The sequence below is a fragment of the Macrobrachium rosenbergii genome, chromosome 59 (assembly GCF_040412425.1).
Source record: "Macrobrachium rosenbergii isolate ZJJX-2024 chromosome 59, ASM4041242v1, whole genome shotgun sequence".
Lineage (NCBI taxonomy): Eukaryota > Metazoa > Arthropoda > Malacostraca > Decapoda > Palaemonidae > Macrobrachium > Macrobrachium rosenbergii.
The window spans coordinates 565,722-589,081 of record NC_089799.1 but is presented as its reverse complement, the minus strand read 5'-3'; the positions used below and the strand labels follow the sequence as shown (position 1 = coordinate 589,081).

General features: G+C 40.1%; 1 protein-coding gene across 1 annotated transcript; it reads left to right on the top strand.

Moving 5' to 3' along the window:
• Positions 1-224: 224 nt before the first annotated feature.
• Positions 225-3,864, top strand: LOC136837512 (uncharacterized). Its single transcript, XM_067102355.1, has 2 exons — positions 225-1,758; positions 3,329-3,864. The coding sequence occupies exons 1-2, from the start codon at positions 699-701 to the stop codon at positions 3,538-3,540; spliced, it is 1,272 nt and encodes a 423-aa protein (XP_066958456.1). The 5' UTR covers positions 225-698; the 3' UTR covers positions 3,541-3,864.
• The last annotated feature ends 19,496 nt before the right edge of the window (positions 3,865-23,360 follow it).

Below are 23,360 nucleotides of genomic sequence, written 5' to 3'. Positions count from 1 at the left end.
TCAAAATGCAAAAGTCTTTTGTTCAAGTACGATGTTTTTCTAAGGCTATCCTGTGTCCATGCTTCCTTTTTGCTTATTAGACATTGTTGAGAAATAGCTGAGTTGCATCACAATGACGATGGCGTTACAGTCACAAGAACAGTAATATTTTTCCTATTGAGATAACCTGCTCTTCGGAAAAGTATTGGAAGCGGGTTCCTCTCTCATACTGAAATAAACAGCTTGGGTGCGAGAGAAAGGGGCTTCTAGAGCACAGAGCGCGTAGCTGAAGGGAGAGGGAAGAACGCGAGGGGGGAGTGCATTGTCGGTTGACAATCGGTGCCAAACTCATAATGTTCTCTTGCTTTCTTTTCGACGCTTCAGAGTGAGATCCCGCGTGTGCTTAAAAAGCCAGCTATTATAAAATAGGAGAAAGGACGTAAAACAATTGGCTGAAAGAATCTGTGTGGAGAGAAACTATAGGAGAAAAAATAGACTTGGGAGACAGAACTATATAGGCTTAAAAATGCACAAACTAACCATACGCAGTGATGGAGAAGGCTCGGAGGAATCTTATGTGAAAAAAACTAAGAGGGAACGAGAATGTTTCACAACGAAGACGTGTGTTTTAACAACTGCATTTCTATTCACTCTGGGTCACTTTGTAGTCGCTTGCAGAAACAGACGACGACCTTGGGCACAGAACATATTCTAAAAGGATGCCACCTATTAAAGCAGATTGCCCGTGCCAGATCCCTGGTAACACCTGTCTGGTAGGCGGCCTTCATTCAGTCTTTGTTGACCAGCCGAGGGTAGTGCATCTGAACGGGCCGAGGGCAACCATGAAGGCTTATCTGATTATTATAATGGCAGGATGCTGCGCTGCTTCCATACTGGGACCCATCGAAACGCTGCAAGAGACAAACGAAGGCGAGGAAAGATCCGGAAGGAAGGTTGTAAGGGAAGTCGGGCGGATGATCCAGACGGCGATGCAATCTTTTCTTGCCGAACAAACTGAAGCAATGGATTTACGCTTAAAGCAATACGTGGATCATACCTGTGGGATTGCCAAAACAAACCAGACGATCCCGGAAAGCATCAAGATGCATTTAGAAAGAGGAGTCTCTCGTATGCTAGCAGTATTTGCAAACCAGACGTCATCAGCGGCTCACAGTTTCTTAGATCAACTTCAATTGCGTTTTGAAGCCGAAATTGAAGATGGCTTAGGAAACAAGCGAGAAAACTTAGATGAAAACTCTTCCTCAGACAAAAGTTCCCAGTTCAGTTCACCCAGGACCAGGTCCAAAAGTGATGATGCCCTCACTCGATCGCTCGTCTCGAGAGCAGTGCAAAGCCAAGTCAAGTACCTAGCGAGCCGATATGACTTACAGAAACAAACAGAACACCTCGATAAACAATTCGGTAACATCCAGTCACAATCAGAATCAGTCATAGATCAGAAAATTTTAAATTATACGAAAGAAATCCATCGAATTTTGTATTCGTTCAAACCAATTTATGAAACGTTCCGAAACGTCGTCGACACCTGCGGCTTCAGAGAGGAACATCAACAACAGATCGATAGGTTCGAACAACTCCTGCAAGAGCTCAACGCAGGGCTAGACCAGAACGGCCACACCCTTCCTAACCTGGCCTTGCCCACGGAAGCTGCGGACGACTTCTTGGACGAGAGATTCAACGTGATGCAAAACCTCTCACGACAGAATTTAAAAACAATGGCTGAACCAGATGGGAACGAACAACAAGGCCCACCAGGAGGTAACAACCCTAAGAATTTTGTATGTACACATGCACAAGTATTCACTGTGGCTGTGGCTGTGGCTGGGCGTTTGTTCAAAGTTGCTCTTTGTTCCAAATGTGCATTAGTAGGCTCCATCTCCACTCATCAATATATATATATATATATATATATATATATATATATATATATATATATATATATATGTGTGTGTAATAGACCCAATGGCCTCTTAACTTCTCGATTTGTTCATACTTTTTGGAAACACTTGTCACTACAAGGACTAAGCTCCAAATAAAGAAACAAATGAAAACCTTCTTGCGCCCGTGGTAGGATTCGAACCCGCACCTGATATGTCAGAATGGGGACAACGATAACCACTTATCTGTCTCTCCTACCAAGGAAATTAGTATTTTTTCATTTATCTTTTTATGTGGATCTTAGGCTTTGTAGTAACAAGCAGATCCAAAAGTGTGAGAAAAATCAGATATTAACAGGTAACTTTGGTTGACAAGTGATCAGTGGTTTATATAAATATATATATATATATATATATATATATATATATATATATATATATATATATATATATATATATATACTATATATATATACATATATATATATATATATATATATATATATATATATATATATACATATATATTATATATATATATATATATATATATATATATATATATATATATATATATATATATATATATATATTAGAGAGAGAGAGAGAGAGAGAAGAATACTTGTTATAATCTAATAATGAATAGATTACCAAGCTGATAGAAAATTAATGCAAAAAGAAAATAATTAAGTGGGAGCTGCAGGGCCATTGATATTGAATACATCTGTCTTTCGCCTGCCAGCCTTTCCACCCCTACAGATGTATGGCTAGTCATTTTTTGCTTTTGACATGCCCGTCCTTCACATCTGTATATCTTTACATCTTTAGTGTTGACGAAAATGATTTTGCTTTCAGTTTTCAGTGACTGTTGGACCGAATATTTCATGTTGACTTATCAGCAGCGATAACACTGTTCATCTCAAATCAAACTGTTGACTAATCACTTCCACAATCACATTCTAGTAAGTAGTGTACCTCTCTCTCTCTCTCTCTCTCTCTCTCTCTCTCTCTCTCTCTCTCGTCTTAAGTGTGAGAAAAACAGAAGAAACTTGTTACTACGGAAACGGAAAATTATATTGTTATTAAGAGAGAGAGAGAGAGAATTCATAAACACAGAAATGAGTGTCTTCCATCATCTTCATCAAGAATTATGTTTTTCAAAGGCCAGTAAGAAAGAAGTCTCCTTCCGTTGTGCGATAAATCATAACACATTAAATACCAAGAAGCTCCGTCTCACTAATTGTCTCTACTAGCTAAAGTTGGGAGCGTTGCTACACTTGCAACAATAATAAAAAGTTGTTCCACTTCGAAATATATAAACTGTCATTGTCACATTGATAATCTACTAAGCAAATCAACGTTTCCCCCACTATTTGGATGCAAGTGAATATTTCTGAAGAGCTGTGCAATATAATTGTGAGAGTGATGACTAAATTATCTTTTCTTTACAGGACAAATGGGTGAATGCGAGGACAGCGAATTCCTTGGCAGCACACTCGACATGCGAGTTTGCAACGCTGCTGTTCGCTACAGTAAATGCTACATTCAAATTATCGCTTATCACTGCTGCCGAAGCTGCACAGCTGCAGGTCTTCTTTCCGAAACAGGTCCACACAGGTACCTGAACCTACCAAGAAAAATCAGCCTCTTTAAAGCACTGTAATGAAACTTCTGGTTTGGATGACTCCGATTTTGCTGAATGTCTGAAAACTAACGACATCTTGAACTTTGTTTCGCTAACCTGTCGTCTTTAGCCAGAATAAGCTGACATTTTGTGAAACTACAGACTTTTTTCATTAACAATATATATATAAAATAATAGTGTTGCCTAACTTAAACTACTCGATATGGGCAACAGCAGTAGCAACAGCGACAAGAATTTTGTTGACCAATTGGTAGGTTATAATTATCTACACGTGCAGCAAATGATAAACTATCTTTGATTTTGTAATACAGCAACAACTTCGAATAAAATCTCTATATATTGCCTACATTTTCATTTTATGCTTAAACTTTTCCAACAGTATCTATCCACTGAACCAGACCTTTGGAGACGATGTCTTGTTTTAATAACCAAAGGTGGAATCAACAGGCGAATGAATGTAAGCCAAGAATAAGTAAGAGTCGTCATAAACAGCTCCGAATCCTCGAAGCCGCACGCTAATTAGGTCTTAAAAAGAGTTGAGTGAGAGTAAACAACGCAAACAGGACGCATGATGAACACAAAAATTAATTTTAGTTGAAATTAACATTGGTAGGAACTTCTCAAAGGGAAAACAGACGATCTCCATTATCCAAGCATAGAAATACAACAGCCAAGGGTCATCAAACTCCATTTTTAGACTTGCCGTCATCCAGCCAGGGACCACTCGGGCCAGACTCTCCACTGGTCCCGATACGAGTACGCAGAAAGAAAGTACCTTGGTCCGAGCTTCAAGACAGTATGCCTACCTGCCGTCTCGATTCTTTTCTATTACCCAAATTCTGGACATTATGGCTAAATTAATAAGAAAAAAAATGTAAATACATAGATCGATAAAGAATATAGTGTTTTCAGGCTAATGTCAAAATCTATGATTAAATCATTCAAATAAATATTTTCCTGACAAAAAATCTTATGCCTCATTTGACTGTATATGGCATTTGCCTGATATGCAAGATAAGAAACATAAAGTCTTGTAAGCGAAGTCAGAGGGAGGGCAACTAACATCATACAATAAAATGAGAGATAGGCTTTGAACGGTCCGTTTCAAACTTAAGCCATGACTTGCCCGATTTGAACAGCTGCAGCAAACTGTCTATGAGATAAGCGAGGCAATTGAGTTCTTGTGGTGGAAGCGCCGGACGAACCAATCGCCACACATTAACGGCACAGTCGTCAACATCCCGCACCGTTGGTGGACGTTGGAATGTCCACATCAAGCATGTTGTTCTTGCGGGCTCCCCTCTCACATTTCTACGACGGGATGTTGCAGAATTGGAAGACATCGTTTATACCCACACATATCATAGTTGGGATTCACTCATCACGTTGTTTCTAACCAGAAAGAAGAGAGGACAGGTTCATTTACCCAAGAAACACGGCATTGTCGGAAAAGCGAGTACTTTCGTTGATTCTGGTGATTGCTGGCATTTCTGTAAATCTTCCGTTTGCAGTCTATGCATTATAGCAAACTGTATCCGTTCTCAGAGTAAATCACAGACGACCGATATTTCACCCTCTGAATCTGCTTATAAAGAATCATCACAAGTTGCCATGCACTTTCTCGGAAAAGAGTTCGAAATTCGATATCTAATACTCGACCCGCGACGAAGAGACTTCTCTGGCGTGGCGTTTAAAGATCTGTTCTGGTGCCAGTATTATGAAACAGCAACTTGACACGCGCTCGACAGACCTTTGAATGTCTTTGAGACTAACCCTGAGGCTATAATTATAAGATTATAGGGGGTCGTTTTTCATTTCCAGGCATTTTAATCTTCCTATTCCGCTCTGCTTACGTTGTCTCCAGTCCATTTCTTCTCCACAGCCTTTGCGCGATAACATATTTGTTTATTATTTACAAAGATTTACCGTTCTATGTATAGCCCATTTATAAGTATTTAATGGTGATGTCCATCCATGGCTGAGATGACCACGAATGACTTGTAAGTCGGTGTCAAGGTCACTCTACACTTCATGACTTGTAAGTCGGTGTCAAGGTCACTCTACACTTCAGTCAGGCCAAAACTGTTCCCATATCGTATTCAAGCAATATTCAGTCACTGTTTCCAATCAATTATTTTGTCAATTATATATATATATATATATATATATATATATATATATATATATATATATATATATATACTGTATACTGTATACTGTATATATAGTTATTGCAAAAACAAGTTTTCAAAGTATTGATAATTAATGTCAACGAGGACATGAGAGATATCTTGATTACTTTGTAAAATGGTGAAGTGGCATATGATATTTTTGTTCTTACAACAAAGAGAGAGAGAGAGAGAGAGAGAGAGAGAGAGAGAGAGAGAGATCTGTTTGTATGTGATTGTTTATTTTCTCACTTACTCAGTGTTATGCTTTATTTCATATGTCCTTGCTTGCTAATTTATTCTTTACCTATGTTATTAAGAAATCTTGATATTTGTAGAAAGGGGAAATGCCTCCAAACATACCGTGACCACTGAAAGTGGCCCCTGGAGACAGTCTTAAGCTGCTTATCCGTGGATTTAAACGCACGAGGAGCTGTTTGAAATATTGGCACCAGCGCCAAAATGAGGTGCCATGTTGATAGAAAATCTGATTCCGTTTCTTGTTATAGCATAAAAGACTTTATCAGTCGTGAACCTCTGTAACTGACTGAGAGTTCTGAGTATCGAAAAAGATGATATTTGATATCTGTAATGGGAGGAATGGTGTCATCTCATTGTTGATGTTGTTGTTTTCGATTTGGCAGATGTGCGGAGACTAAACAAGCGTGGAGAGGATCCAAACAGCCTCACCCGAGAGCTCATTTCATTTTGGTTTTAGATCGCCCTAAACTTTACGCATTTATAAAAACAATCGCCTTTTTAAGCTGTAGACGTCAGTTCATCTAAAGTAAGACACCTGAATATCACAATATATACCTGTTAAGGCTTGTCTACACTAGGAAACGTTGTTTGGAAACAAAGTTTGCAAACAGTTTCTTGGAAACTGCAAACAGCTCGGAAACTGTTTGCAAACAATGTTTTCTGTCCAGACCTCAGTTGTCGTCAGGATGCCTGTTGGTGTAGTAGCCTCTGTGTTTTGCTTGGCAGATTTAATGCACTCGAGGAGTGATAAGACAAGGAAAAATAGATGGGTGAGGAACTGTAAATAGATGGAACACTTTTTAACAATTTCGTTCGAATGTCTGCTACTGAATTTGAAATACTTTTACAGATGGTGGCACATAAGATATCTTGAGAGGATACCACATTTAGAAAACCCATTTCACCCTCCATCAGACTAGCTGTGACACTGAGGTATCTACCGTATCTGTCAAGGGGAAATTCGTTTACAAGTCTCACGTACACCTTCAAGATATCGAAGCAGACCATCTCAGTTGTGGTTCCTGAGGTCTGTGAAGCTCTGATCTCAGCACTGAAAAATTATGTATATCAGAGACAAAACTGATGAAATCACAAAAGGGGTAGTGAAGCCCAGCCACAAGAGACAGATATGGAGGTCAAGGGATACTAAGGAAGGGGTAGGTCGTAGGGCTTTACTCTGCAACCTGATAAATTATGATGAAAGTGAAAATTGGAAGTAGGGGTCTTTTCTCAATCAGTATAGAAAGCGAGTGCCTTTATAATACGCTCAATGCCAACCACTCTTCTATTCTCTCTCCCTCTCAGACCTCTCATATTCCATTCTGAATCTTTCCCTATCTCTCTCTTCCTTTCTCTCTCCCTCTCAGACCTCTCATATTCCATTCTGAATCTTTCCCTGTCTATCTCTACTCTTCTCTCTCCCTCCCAGACCTCTGATATTCCATTCTGAATCTTTCCCTATCGCTCTCTTCCCTTCTCTCTCCATCTCAGACCTCTCATATTCCATTCTTAATATTTCCTTGTCTCTCTCTTCTCTTCTCTCCCCCTCTCAGACCTCTCACATTCATTCTGAATCTTTTCCAGTCTTTCTTTTCCCTTCTCTCTCCCTATCATTCCTCTCGACTTCCATTCTGAATCTTTCCTTGTCTCTCTCTTCCCTTCTCTCCCCCTCTCAGACCTCTCATATTCCATTCTGAATCTTCTCCAGCCTCTCTCTTACGTTCTCCCCCCTCTCATTCCTCTCGATTTCCATTCTGAATCTTTCCCTGTCTCTCTCTTCCCTTCTCTCTTCCTCTCAGACCTCTTATATCCTCTACTGAATCTTTCCCTACCTCTCTCTTCTCTTCTCTCTCCCTCTCAGACTTCTCATATTCCATTCTGAATCTTTTCCTATTTCTCTCTTCCTTTCTCTCTCCCTCTCAGTCCTCTCATATTCCATTCTGAATCCCCTCTCTCTCTATTCCAGACCTTAATTAAGAATCTTTCCTGTCTCTACCATCCCTTCTCTCTCCCTCTAATACCTCTCATATTCCATTCTGAATCTTTCCCTGTCTCTCTCTTCTCTTCTATCTCCCTCTCAGACCTCTCATATTCCATTGTGAATCTTTCCCTTTCTCTATCTCCCCTTCTCTCTCCCTCTCAGGCGTTTCATATTCCATTCTGAATCTTTCCCTATCTCTCTCTTCTCTTCTCTCTCCCTCTCAGACCTCTATTATTCTATTCTGAATCTTTTCCAGTCTCTCTCTTCCCTTCTCTACCCCTCTCATTCCTCTCGATTTCCATTCTGAATCTTTCCCTGTCTCTCTCTACTCTTCTCTCTCCCTCTCAGACCTCTCATATTCCATTCTGAAACTTTCCCTGTCTCTCTCTTCCCTTCTCTCCTTCTCTCAGACCTCTCATATTCCATTCTGAATCTTTTCCAGTCTCTCTCTTCCCTTCTCTCCCCCTCTCATTCCTTTCGATTTCCATTCTGAATCTTTCCCTGTCTCTCTCTTACCTTCTCTCTCCCTCTCAGATCTCTCATATTCAATTCTGAGTCCTTCCCTATCTCTCTCTTCTCTTCTCTCTCCTTCTCAGACCTCTCATATTCCATTCTGAATCTTTCCCTATCTATCTCTTCCTTCCTCTCTCCCTCTCAGTCCTTTCATATTCCATTCTGAATCTTTTCCTGTCTCTTTCTTGCCTTCTCCCTCCCTCTCATACCTCTCATATTCCATTCTGAATCTTTCCCTATCTCTCTCTTCTCTTCTCTCTCCCTCTGAGACCTCTCATATTCCATTCTATATCTTTCCCTGTCTCTCGCTACCCTTCTCTCTCCCTCTCAGACCTCTCATATTCAATTCTGAGTCCCTCCCTATCTCTCTCTTCTCTTCTCTCTCCTTCTCAGACCTCTCATATTCCATTCTGAATCTTTCCCTATCTATCTCTTCCTTCCTCTCTCCCTCTCAGTCATTTCATATTCCATTCTGAATCTTTCCCTATCTCTCTCTTCTCTTCTCTTCTCTCTCCCTCTGAGACCTCTCATATTCCATTCTATATCTTTCCCTGTCTCTCTCTACCCTACTCTCCCCCTCTCAGACCTATAACATTCCATTCTGAATCTTTCCCTATCTCTCTCTTCTCTTCTCTCTCCCTTTCAGACACCTCATATTCCACTCTCAATCCTTTCCAGTCTCTCTCTTCCCTTCTCTCCCCTCTCATTCCTCTCGATTTCCATTCTGAATCTTTCCCTGTCTCTCTGTTCCCTTCTCTCTCCCTCTCAGACCTCTCATATTCCATTCTGAATCTTTCCCTGTCTCTCTTCCTTCTTTCTCCTCTCTCCTCTCAGACCTCTTCATATTCTATTCTGAATCTTTCCCTATCTATCTCTTCCTTCCTCTCTCCCTCTCAGACCTCTCATATTCCATTCTGAATCTTTCCCTGTCTCTCTCTTCCCTTCTTTCTCCCTCTCAGACCTCTCATATTCCATTCTGAATCTTTCCCTGTCTCTCTGTTCCTTCTCTCTCCCTCTCAGACCTCTCATATTCCATTCTGAATCTTTCCCTGTCTCTCTCTTCCCTTCTTTCTCCCTCTCAGACCTCTCATATTCCATTCTGAATCTTTCCCTGTCTCTCTCTTGCCTTCTCCCTCCCTCTCATACCTCTCATATTCCATTCTGAATCTTTCCCTATCTCTCTCTTCTCTTCTCTCTCCCTCTGAGATCTCTCATATTCCATTCTATGTCTTTCCCTGTCTCTCTCTAAACTACTCTCCCCCTCTCAGACCTATAACATTCCATTCTGAATCTTTCCCTATCTCTCTCTTCTTTTCTCTCTCCCTTTCAGACATCTCATATTCCACTCTCAATCTTTTCCAGTCTCTCTCTTCCCTTCTCTCTCCCTCTCATTCCTCTCGATTTCCATTCGGAATCTTTCCCTGTCTCTCTGTTCCCTTCTCTCTCCCTCTCAGACCTCTCATATTCCATTCTGAAACTTTCCCTGTCTCTCTCTTCCCTTCTCTCCTCCTCTCAGACCTCTCATATTCCATTCTGAATCTTTTCCAGTCTCTCTCTTCCCTTCTCTCCCCCTCTCATTCCTTTCGATTTCCATTCTGAATCTTTCCCTGTCTCTCTCTAGCCTTCTCTCTCCCTCTCAGACCTCTCATATTCAATTCTGAGTCCTTCCCTATCTCTCTCTTCTCTTCACTCTCCTTCTCAGACCTCTCAAATTCCATTCTGAATCTTTCCCTATCTATCTCTTCTCTTCTCTCTCCCTCTGAGACCTCTCATATTCCATTCTATATCTTTCCCTGTCTCTCTCTACTCTACTCTCCCCCTCTCAGACCTATAACATTCCATTCTGAATCTTTCCCTATCTCTCTCTTCTCTTCTCTCTCCCTTTCAGACATCTCATATTCCACTCTCAATCTTTTCCAGTCTCTCTCTTCCCTTCTCTCCCCCTCTCATTCCTCTCGATTTCCATTCTGAATCTTTCCCTGTCTCTCTGTTCCCTTCTCTCTCCCTCTCAGACCTCTCATATTCCATTCTGAATCTTTCCCTGTCTCTCTCTTCCCTTCTTTCTCCCTCTCAGACCACTCATATTCCATTCTGAATCTTTCCCTGTCTCTCTCTTCCCTTCTTTCTCCCTCTCAGACCTCTCATATTCCATTCTGAATCTTTCCCTGTCTCTCTCTTCCCTTCTTTCTCCCTCTCAGACCACTCATATTCTATTCTGAATTTTTCCCTATTTCTCTCTTAATTTCTCTCTCTCTTCTCAGACCTCTCATATTCCATTCTGAATCTCTCCGTCTCTCTCTTTTCTTCTCTCTCCCTCTCAGACCTCTCATATTCAATTCTGAATCTTTCCCTATCTCTCTCTTTCCTTCTCCCTCCCTCTCAGACCTCTCATATTCCATTCTGAATCTTTCCCTATCTCTCTCTTCCTTTCTCTCTCCCTCTCAGACTTTTCATGTTCCATTCTAAATCTTTCCCTGTCTCTCTCTTCTCTTCTCTCTCCCTCTCAGATATTTCATATTCCATTCTGAATCTTTCCATATCTCTCTCTTCTCTTCTCTCTCCCTTTCACACATCTCATATTCCACTCTCAATCTTTTCCAGTCTCTCTCTTCCCTTCTCTCCCCCTCTCATTCCTCTCGATTTCCATTCGGAATCTTTCCCTGTCTCTCTGTTCCCTTCTCTCTCCTTCTCAGACTTCTCATGTTCCATTCTAAATCTTTCCCTGTCTCTCTCTTCTCTTCTCTCTCCCTCTCAGATATTTCATATTCCATTCTGAATCTTTCCATATCTCTCTCTTCTCTTCTCTCTCCCTTTCAGACATCTCATATTCCACTCTCAATCTTTTCCAGTCTCTCTCTTCCCTTCACTCCCCCTCTCATTCCTCTCGATTTCCATTCTGAATCTTTCCCCGTCTCTCTGTTCCCTTCTCTCTCCCTCTCAGACCTCTCATGTTCCATTTTGAATCTTTCCCTGTCTCTCTCTTCCCTTGTTTCTCCCTCTCAGACCTCTCATATTCTATTCTGAATTTTTCCCTATCTCTCTCTTACTTACTCTCTCTCTTCTCAGACCTCTTATATTCCATTTTGAATCTTTCCGTCTCTCTCTTTTCTTCTCTCTCCCTCTCAGACCTCTCATATTCAATTCTGAATCTTTCCCTATTCTCTCTTTCCTTCTCTCTCCCTCTCAGACCTCTCATATTCCATTCTGAATCTTTCCATATCTCTCTCTTCTCTTCTCTCTCCCTCTCAGACATCTCATATTCCATTCTGAATCTTTCCCTATCTCTCTCTTCCCTTTTCTCTCTCTCTCAGGCCTCTCATATTCCATTCTTAATCTTTCCCTGTCTCTTCTCATCTCTCTCCCTCTCAGACATCTCATACTCCATTCTGAATCTTTCCCTATATCTCTCTACTCTGTAACTCTTAGACCTCTCATATTACATTTTGAATGTTTCCCCTGTCCCTTTCTTCCCTTCTCACTCCCTCTCAGACCTCTCATATTCCATTCTGAATATTTCCCTGTCTATCTCTTTCTTCCTCTCTCCCTCTCAGTCCTTTCATATTCCATTCTGAATCTTTCCCTCTCTCTCTTTCCTTTCTCTCTCCTCTCAGACCTCTCATATTCCATTCTGAATCTTTCCTGTCTATCTCTACTCTTCTCTCCCCCTCCCAGACCTCTCATATTCCATTCTGAATCTTTCCCTATCGCTCTCTTCCCTTCTCTCTCCCTCCCAGACCTCTCATATTCCATTCTGAATCTTTCCTTGTCTCTCTCTTCCCTTCTGTCCCCCTCTCAGACCTCTCATATTCCATTCTGAATCTTTCCGTCTCTCTCTCTTTTCTTCTCTCTCCCTCTCAGACCTCTCATATTCAATTCTGAATCTTTCCCTATCTCTCTCTTTCCTTCTCTCTCCCTCTCAGACCTCTCATATTCCATTCTGAATCTTTCCCTATCTCTCTCTTCCTTTCTCTCTCCCTCTCAGACTTCATATGTTCCATTCTAAATCTTTCCCTGTCTCTCTATTCTCTTCTCTCTCCCTCTCAGATATTTCATATTCCATTCTGAATCTTTCCATATCTCTCTCTTCTCTTCTCTCTCCCTCTGAGACCTCTCATATTCCATTCTATATCTTTCCCTGTCTCTCTCTACTCTACTCTCCCCCTCTCAGACCTATAACATTCCATTCTGAATCTTTCCCTATCTCTCTCTTCTCTTCTCTCTCCCTTTCAGACATCTCATATTCCACTCTCAATCTTTTCCAGTCTCTCTCTTCCCTTCTGTCTCCCTCTGATTCCTCTCGATTTCCATTCTGAATCTTTCCCTGTCTCTCTGTTCCCTTCTCTCTCCCTCTCAGACCTCTCATATTCCATTCTGAATCTTTCCCTGTCTCTCTCTTCCCTTCTTTTTCCCTCTCAGACCTCTCATATTCCATTCTGAATCTTTCCCTGTCTCTCTCTTCCCTTCTTTCTCCCTCTCAGACCTCTCATATTCCATTCTGAATCTTTCCCTGTCTCTCTCTTCCCTTCTTTCTCCCTCTCAGACCTCTCATATTCTATTCTGAATTTTTCCCTATCTCTCTCTTACTTTCTCTCTCTCTTCTCAGACCTCTCATATTCCATTCTGAATCTCTCCGTCTCTCTCTTTTCTTCTCTCTCCCTCTCAGACCTCTCATATTCAATTCTGAATCTTTCCCCGATGTATCTCTCTTTTCCTTCTCCTCCCTCTCAGACCTCTCATATTCCATTCTGAATCTTTCCCTGTCTCTCTCTTCCTTTCTCTCTCCCTTTCAGACTTCTCATGTTCGATTCTAAATCTTTCCCTGTCTCTCTCTTCTCTTCTCTCTTCCTCTCAGATATTTCATATTCCATTCTGAATCTTTCCATATCTCTCTCTTCTCTTCTCTCTCCCTTTCAGACATCTCATATTCCACTCTCAATCTTTTCCAGTCTCTCTCTTCCCTTCTCTCCCCCTCTCATTCCTCTCGATTTCCATTCTGAATCTTTCCCTGTCTCTCTGTTCCCTTCTCTCTCCCTCTCAGACTTATCATGTTCCATTCTAAATCTTTCCCTGTCTCTCTTTTCTCTTCTCTCTCCCTCTCAGATATTTTATATTCCATTCTGAATCTTTCCATATCTCTCTCTTCTCTTCTCTCTCCCTTTCAGACATCTCATATTCCACTCTCAATCTTTTCCAGTCTCTCTCTTCCCTTCTCTCCCCCTCTCATTCCTCTCATATTCCATTCTGAATCTTTCCCCGTCTCTCTGTTCCCTTCTCTCTCCCTCTCAGACCTCTCATGTTCCATTCTGAATCTTTCCCTGTCTCTCTCTTCCCTTCTTTCTCCCTCTCAGACCTCTCATATTCTAATCTGAATTTTTCCCTATCTCTCTCTTACTTACTCTCTCTCTTCTCAGACCTCTCATATTCCATTTTGAATCTTTCCGTCTCTCTCTTTTCTTCTCTCTCCCTCTCAGACCTCTCATATTCAATTCTGAATCTTTTCCTATTCTCTCTTTCCTTCTCTCTCCCTCTCAGACCTCTCATATTCCATTCTGAATCTTTCCATATCTCTCCCTTCTCTTCTCTCTCCCTCTCAGACATATCATATTCCATTCTGAATCTTTCCCTATCTCTCTCTTCCCTTTTCTCTCTCTCTCAGGCCTCTCATATTCCATTCTTAATCTTTCCCTGTCTCTCCTCATCTCTCTCCCTCTCAGACATCTCATACTCCATTCTGAATCTTTCCCTATATCTCTATTCTCTGTCACTCTTAGACCTCTCATATTACATTTTGAACGTTAAATAAGTCTAATCCCTCGGGCCAGCCCTAGGAGAGCTGTCAATTATCTCAGTGGTCTGGTAAAACTAAGGTATACTTAACTTTTGAATGTTTCCCTGTCTCTCTCTTCCCTTCTCCTTCCCTCTCAGACCTCTCATATTCCATTCTGAATATTTCCCTGTCTATCTCTTCCTTCCTCTCTCCCTCTCAGTCCTTTCATATTCCATTCTGAATCTTTCCCTATCTCTCTCTTCCTTTCTCTCTCCCTCTCAGACCTCTCATATTCCATTCTGAATCTTTCCCTGTCTATCTCTACTCTTCTCTCCCCCTCCCAGACCTCTCATATTCCATTCTGAATCTTTCCCTATCGCTCTCTTCCCTTCTCTCTCCCTCCCAGACCTCTCATATTCCATTCTGAATCTTTCCCTGTCTCTCTCTTCCCTTCTTTCTCCCTCTCAGACCGCTCATATTCCATTCTGAATCTTTCCTGTCTCTCTCTTCCCTTCTTTCTCCCTCTCAGACCTCTCATATTCCATTCTGAATTTTTCCTATCTCTCTCTTACTTTTCTCTCTCTCTCTCAGACCTCTCATATTCCATTCTGAATCTTTCCGTCTCTCTTTTTTTTCTTCTCTCTCCCTCTCAGACCTCTCATATTCAATTCTGAATCTTTCCCTATCTCTCTCTTTCCTTCTATCTCCCTCTCAGACCTCTCATATTCCATTCTGAATCTTTCCCTATCTCTCTCTTCTCTTCTCTCTCCCTCTCAGACTTCATATGTTCCATTCTAAATCTTTCCCTGTCTCTCTCTTCTCTTCTCTCTCCCTCTCAGATATTTCATATTCCATTCTGAATCTTTCCATATCTCTCTCTTCTCTTCTCTCTCCCTTTCAGACATCTCATATTCCACTCTCAATCTTTTCCAGTCTCTCTCTTCCCTTGTCTCCCCCTCTCATTCCTCTCGATTTCCATTCTGAATCTTTCCCTGTCTCTCTGTTCCCTTCTCTCTTCCTCTCAGACCTCTCGTGTTCCATTCTGAATCTTTCCCTGTCTCTCTCTTCACTTCGTTCTCCCTCTCAGACCTCTCATATTCTATTATGAATTTTTCCCTATCTCTCTCTTACTTTCTCTCTCTCTTCTCAGACCTCTCATATTCCATTCTGAATCTTTCCGTCTCTCTTTTTTCTTCTCTCTCCCTCTCAGACCTCTCATATTCAATTCTGAATCTTTCCCTATCTCTCTCTTTCCTTCTCTCTCCCTCTCAGACCTCTCATATTCCATTCTGAATCTTTCCCTATCTCTCTCTTCTCTTCTCTCTCCCTCTCAGACCTCTCATGTTCCATTCTGAATCTTTCCCTGTCTCTCTCTTCTATTCTCTCTCCCTCTCAGATATTTCATATTCCATTCTGAATCTTTCTATGTCTCTCTCTTCTCTTCTCTCTCCCTCTCAGACATCTCATATTCCATTCTGAATCTTTCCATATCTCTCTCTTCCCCTTTCTCTCTCTCTCTCAGGTCTCTCATATTCCATTCTGAATCTTTCCCTGTCTCTTCTCATCTCTCTCCCTCTCAGACATCTCATACTCCATTCTGAATCATTCCCTATATCTCTCTTCTCTGTCACTCTCAGACCTCTCATATTACATTTTGAATGTTTCCCTGTCTCTCTCTTCCCTTCTCTCTCCCTCTCAGACCTCTCATATTCCATTCTGAATCTTTCCCTATCTCTCTCTTCCTTTCTCTCTCCCTCTCAGACCTCTCATATTCCATTCTGAATCTTTCCCTGTCTATCTCTACTCTTCTCTCTCCTTCCCAGACCTCTCATATTCCATTCTGAATCTTTCCCTATCGCTCTCTTCCCTTCTCTCTCCCTCCCAGACCTCTCATATTCCATTCTGAATCTTTCCTTGTCTCTCTCTTCTCTTGTCTCCCACTCTCAGACCTCTCATATTCCATTCTGAGTCTTTTCCAGCCTCTCTCTTACGTTCTCTCCCCCTCTCATTCCTCTCGATATCTTATTCTGGATCTTTCCCTCTCAGTCTCTTCTCTTCTCTTCTCTCTCCCTCTCAGAGCTCTCATATTCCATTCTGAATCTTTCCCTGTCTCTCTCTTCCCTTCTCTCTCCCTCTCAGACCCCTCATAGTCTGTACTGAATCTTTCCCTATCTCTCTCTTCTCTTCTCTCTCCTCTCAGACTTCTCATATTCCATTCTGAATCTTTCCCTATTTCTCTCTTCCCTTCTCTCTCCCTCTGAGTCCTCTCATAATCCATTCTGAATCTTTCCCTCTCTCTCTCTTCCCTTCTCTGTCCCTCTCAGACCTCTCATATTCCATTAAGAATCTTTCCCTGTCTCTACCATCCCTTCTTTCTCCCTCTATTACCTCTCATATTCCATTCTGAATCTTTCCCTGTCTCTCTCTTCTCTTCTATCTCCCTCTCAGACATCTCATACTCCATTGTGAATCTTTCCCTTTCTCTATCTCCCCTTCTTTCTCCCTCTCAGACGTTTCTTATTCCATTCTGAATCTTTCCCTATCTCTCTCTTCTCTTCTCTCTCCCTCTCAGACCTCTATTATTCTATTTTGAATCTTTTCCATTCTCTCTCTTCCCTTCTCTACCCCTCTCATTCCTCTCGATTTCCATTCTGAATCTTTCCCTGTCCCTCTCTACTCTGTTCTCTCCCTCTCAGACCACTCTTATTCCATTCTGAAACTTTCCCTGTCTCTCTCTTCCCTTCTCTCCTCCTCTCAGACCTCTCATATTCCATTCTGAATCTTTTCCAGTCTCTCTCTTCCCTTCTCTCCCTCTCTCATTCCTTTCGATTTCCATTCTGAATCTTTCCCTGTCTCTCTCTTACCTTCTCTCTCCCTCTCAGACCTCTCATATTCAATTCTGAGTCCTTCCCTATCTCTCTCTTCTCTTCTCTCTCCTTCTCAGACCTCTCATATTCCATTCTGAATCTTTCCCTATCTATCTCTTCCTTCCTCTTTCCCTCTCAGTCCTTTCATATTCCATTCTGAATCTTTCCCTGTCTCTCTCTTGCCTTCTCACTCCCTCTCATACCTCTCATATTCCATTCTGAATCTTTCCCTATCTCTCTCTTCTCTTCTCTCTTCCTCTGAGACCTCTCATATTCCATTCTATATATTTCCCTGTCTCTCTCTATCCTTCTCTCTCCCTCTCAGACCTCTCATATTCCATTCTGAATCTTTCCCTATCTCTCTCTTCCTTTCTCTCTTCTTAGACCTCTCATATTTAATTTTGAATCTTTCCCTGTCTCTCTCTTCTCGTCTCTCCCCCCTCTCATTCCACTCGATTTCTATTATGAATCTTTTCCTCTCTCTCTTTTTCCTTCTCTCCCCGTCTCAGACCTCTCATTCCATTCTGAATCTTTTCCAGTCTCTCTCTCCCCTTCTTTCCACCTCTCATTCCTCTCGATTTCCATTCTGAAACTTTCCCTGTCTCTCTCTTCCCTTCTCTCTCCCTCTCAGACCTCTCATATTCCATTCTGAATCTTTCACTGTCTCTCCCTTCTCTTCTCTCTCCCTCTCAGACCTCTCATATTCCATTCTGAATCTTTCCCTGTTTCTCTCTTCTCTCTCCCTCTAAGACCTCTCATATTCCATTCTAAATCTTTCCCTATTTCTCTCTTCCCTTCTCTCTCCCTCTCAGTCCTCTCATATTCCATTCTGAATCTTTCCGTTTCTCTCTTCCCATCCTCTCCCTCTCAGACCTTTCATATTCCATTGTGAATCTTTCCCCTGTCTCTATCTTCCCTTCTCTCTCCCTCTCATACCTCTCATATTCTATTCTGAATCTTTTCCTGTGATGTGACATTTTCTCGGTGAGACGTATTCATTCTTGGTCTGAATATCTACCCGATATTATGCATCTAACATAAAATTAGCGAATGAAATATAGTTAGAAGTGTTCGTGAAATATCGGTGATTATATTAATACCAAATTAGTGCGATAAAGCGTCTAATAAGTTGTTTTTTCGAGTGAATTATTAAAAACTGAACATCATGGAGGCGACCAGTAGTGGAAAGCGATGGAGAAATCTTGCGTGCCTAAGTGATATACAGTATGATGACTTGGCAGGCAGGGAACTCGGATTGCTTGTCGTGGAGATAAACAACAACTCCGACCAAAAAGATGCGAAAGCATTTGTAGACATATTGAAAGGATATGATCCTTCAAACTGGAGCAAATCTGTAGAAAATGTAATGAAAATAATAGAAGGGATACCAATGAAAGTTCAAGTTATCAAAAGGCTTATAAAGAAAATCTACGAAAATCAACACATTCCATCAAAGAAAATTAATATGGTGAAATTAGTGAATATATTGATTGATGCAATAGGCAAACGGATGCCTAAAGCATGTAAACTATGTAGTGTGTGGTATAGCATTGTAAATCCACAAACCTGATTAGGAAATGCTATGCTTGCCATGTACCTACTCATCCTTCATGTGCAGAAGTACAGCAAAATAAAAATAAGGACACAAGAATATTTTGCTCAACATGTCTAGTATGGATAGACAAGGTTATTAAATCAAGACTTAATGTACAGATTGTGGAGGATGAAGAAGATGAAGAAGAGGAAGAAGAGGAAAATAGAAAAGAAGAAAATAAGACTGAAGAGATAGAAAAGAATAATGAAAACAAAGAACAGGATAAGAGTATGGATGCAGAGAAACTCATAGATTCTACATATGAGGCAATACAGCAACATACATATGAAGAAATAAATTATGACATGATAAATCAAAATAAAATCCCAAAGAGGGTGTACCCGGATCTTCATACTGATGGGAAAGAGCAAGAAAAAAAAAGAAAAGAAAGACACAGTATGCACCCTTTTGAAAAATGGGAATTGCAGGTTTGGTGAAAGATGTTATTACAAGCATCCGAAGATATGTCGCAATTATGAGATCTATGGCAAATGTGCATATCTAGATGGCTATGAAGAGGAATGCAGCGATCTACATCCAAAAATATGTAAAAGCTGGAGATAAGGAAATAGATGTAGGTTTAATAAAAAATGTAGGTACATGCATCCTGTAGCCATGAAAAATCAAAATCAAAATCAAATATATATAAAAAATCAAAGTAAAAATGAAGCAAATAAAGAAAGGAACAAAGATCATGTGATGAAGGCAAAAAGCAAGCCAACAACACATTACGAAATGTCAGCACCACGATATGAGGCATCAGCACCTAGATATAGTAAAAGGAACAAGCAGTGTATCTATGATGCTAGGGGATGGTGCAGATATGGAGATAAATGCAGGTATATGCACAAAATGAATAAATATGAAGATGGAAGATCAAATATAATGGAAAAGTTGGATTTTTTAATGTAGGAATTTCTGGAAATGAAAAAAAGATCAACATATCAGAACAGGAAAGAGACTTGGGAAAATCCTTATTATTACCCATATTAGATAATGAAGATAATACGCAAACCATCATAGTGATGAATGCGCAGGGTTTAGTTTCAATTAACTCAAAAAGAAATATAGAGTTCTTAGAAGAACTAACCCAAAATAAAAAAATAGAAATAATGAATATAAGTGAAACCTGGTATTCCCAAGAGACTGGTAATGATGACCAGATAAAGGGTTTCCAAACTTATAGATCAGATAGAAAAAATAGAAATCAAGGGGGAACCGAGATATATGGGAGAGATGCCAATCAAGGAAAAATCTGTGAGAAATATAGTAACACAGAATGTGAATTAATAGCGGTAGAATTTGAATCTGAAAAATTAGTGAACATTGTAATATACAGACCCCCTAATACTAAAGAATTTGACATAATAATTGACAAACTGGATGATATATGTAGAAATCACAAGGACTGGATTATACTCCTATCCGGAGACTTTAACTTTCCTTTCGTAGAATGGAAAGAACGAATAGGAGACTGTGGTTGTATTTATACATATAAAAAAGAGAGCAATAGTAGTGCAGAAGATAAGAGGCAATTTGAAAAGCTATTAGATATGCTACTAGAACATAACATTCAGCAAATAAGTCACCTGCCAACAAGAAAGGATAATATTTTAGACCTAGTATTTGTGAACGAGGTGAACTATGTTAAAGAAATAATAGTGTATAATACGAGTATTTCAGACCATAATGTCATAGAATTAACAGTCCGTTGCAAAGCACATGAAAACAGGGAAAAGGAAGAGACAAAAAAATGGGAAGGATATGGAAAATACAATTTCTATAGTAAGAATATAAATTGGTCAAAAATAAATGAAGAATTAAACAAAGAATGGGAAAACATATTTGTAAGTGATAATATACAGGTAAATATCTATATATTATATAAAATATTAGAGGAAATGGTGGAAAAATATATACCGAAGAAAAAAGTAATCATCAGTCACAAATACCAAGAGACAGAAGGATCTTGTTCCAGAAAATCAGAAAGTGGAAAAAAGTTCTTGCAAAAGAAAAGAATACATGGAAAGTGATGGAACTAAAAAGTAAGATAGAAAATGCAGAACAAAAGGTTATACAATCAAAAGAAAATGAAAAATGGGACCTAGAAGAAAAGACCCTACAAAATATCAAGCAAAACCCCAAAATTTTTTATTCATATGCAAAAAAGCTGAATAAAATAAGAGTAGAAATAGGCCCTCTGAGAATTGAAGGGCGAGTAACGAATGAAAAAAAGGAAATATGTAACATATTAGCAGAAAGACATAAGAGTGAATTTACACCTAGAATTGATAATGAAGATAATGATACAGAAATAAGAGATGAAAATATTGAATATTTATCGGACATAGATATTACAGAAGCCGATATTGTGCAGGCTATTAATGAAATTAAAAATGGATCAGCAGCAGGACCAGATGGCGTACCTGCCATATTGTTAAAGAAAGTGGTTCATTCAATTGCAAAGCCGCTAGTAATATTATTGAGACAAAGTATAGATACAGGCAAGATTTACGATGAACATAAATTAGCATATATTACTCCTACTTTCAAAAGTGGTTCAAGACCAGAGGCAAGTAATTATAGGCCTGTGAGTCTGACATCTCATATTATGAAAGTTTATGAAAGGGAAATGAAAAAAAATATAATGAAACATTAATGAAAAATAGATTGTTCAATATAGGACAACATGGTTTTGTCCCCGGAAAAAGTACGCAAACCCAACTGTTAGTCCACCATGAAAGCATATATAAAAATATGATAAATGAAAAAGATACAGATGTGGTTTACCTAGACTTTGCAAAAGCTTTTGACAAGGTAGACCATAATATATTAGCGAAAAAAATTAGAAAACATAACATTGTGGACAAAGTAGGAAAATGGATAAAAGAATTTTTGCAAAACAGAAAACAGATAGTGATTGCAAACGATGAGAAATCGGATGAAGCTACGGTAATATCTGGTGTGCCACAAGGTACGGTGTTAGCTGCATTGCTGTTTGTGATTATGATTGCAGACATAGACAGTAATGTTAAGGACTCAGTAGTAAGAAGTTTCGCAGATGACACAAGAATAAGTAGAGAAATTGCTTGTGATGAAGATAGGAACTCGCTACAAAGAGACCTAAACAAAATATATAAATGGGCAGAGATAAATAGGATGGTATTTAACTCTGATAAATTTGAATCAATAAACTATGGTGATAAAGAAGGAATGCTATAGGCATATAAAGGACCTAATGATGAGACAATCACAAACAAGGAAGCATTTAAAGACCTTGGTGTGATGTTGAACAGGAATATGTTATGCAATGATCAAATAGCAATACTATTGGCAAAATGCAAAGCAAAAATGGGAATGTTGTTCTGGTACTTCAAAACAAGAAAAGCCGAACACATGATTATGCTTTATAAAACGTACGTACGTAGTTCACTTGAATATTGCAATATAATATGGTACCCACACTACCAAAAGGATATTGCACAAATAGAGAGTGTACAAAGGTCATTTACAGCTAGAATAGAAGAAGTTAAGGACCTTGACTACTGGGAAAGACTACAATTCTTAAATCCATATAGTCTTGAAAGGAGAAGAGAACGCTACACGGTAATCCAAGCATGGAAACAGATAGAAGGAATTACTGAAAACATCATGGAGCTAAAAATATCAGAAAGAGCAAGCAGAGGTAGATTAATAGTGCCCAAAACTATACCAGGAAAACTAAGGAAAGCACACAGGACATTAATCCACCACGCACCAGCATCGATAATGCAGTGTCTATTCAATGCGCTACCAGCTCATCTGACGAACATAACAGGAGTGAGCGTAGATGTGTTTAAGAATAAGCTCAACAAATATCTAAGATGCATCCCAGACCATCCAAGATTGGAAGATGCAAAATGTACCGGAAGATGCATTAGCAATTCACTGGTGGACATCAAAGGTGCCTCACACTGAGGGACCTGGGGCAACCCGAACGAACTGTAAGGTCTGTAAGGAAAGGTCTCTCAGACCTCTGGGTCTTTCCCTATTTCTCTCTTCCTTTCTCTCTCTGTCTCTCAGATCCATCATATTCCATTCTCAATCTTTACCGGTCTCTCTCTTCTCTTCTCTCTCCCACTCAGACCTCTCATATTCCATTCTGAATCTTTCCCTATCTCTCTCTTCTCTTCTCCCTCCCTCTCAGACCTCGCATATTCCATACTGAATCTTTCCCTGTCTCTCTCTTCTCTTCTCTCCCACTGTCAGACGTCTCATATTCCGTTCTGAAACTTTTCCCGTCCCTCTCTTTCCTTCTTTCTCCCTCTCAGACCTCTCATATTCTATTCTGAATTTTTCCCTATCTCTCTCTTACTTTCTCTCTCTCTTCTCAGACCTCTCATATTCCATTCTGAATCTTTCCGTCTCTCTCTTTCCTTCTCTCTCCCTCTCAGACGTCTCATTATTCAATTCTGAATCTTTCCCTATCTCTCTCTTTCCTTCTCTCTCCCTCTCAGACCTCTCATATTCCATTCTGAATCTTTCTCTGTCTCTCTCTTCTCGTCTCTCCCCCTCTCAGACCTCTCATATTTTAATTCTGAATCTTTTCCAGTCTTTCTCTTCCCTTCTCTCCCCCCTCTCATTCCACTCGATTTCTATAATGAATCTTTCCCTCTCTCTCTTTATCCTTCTCTCCCCGTCTCAGACC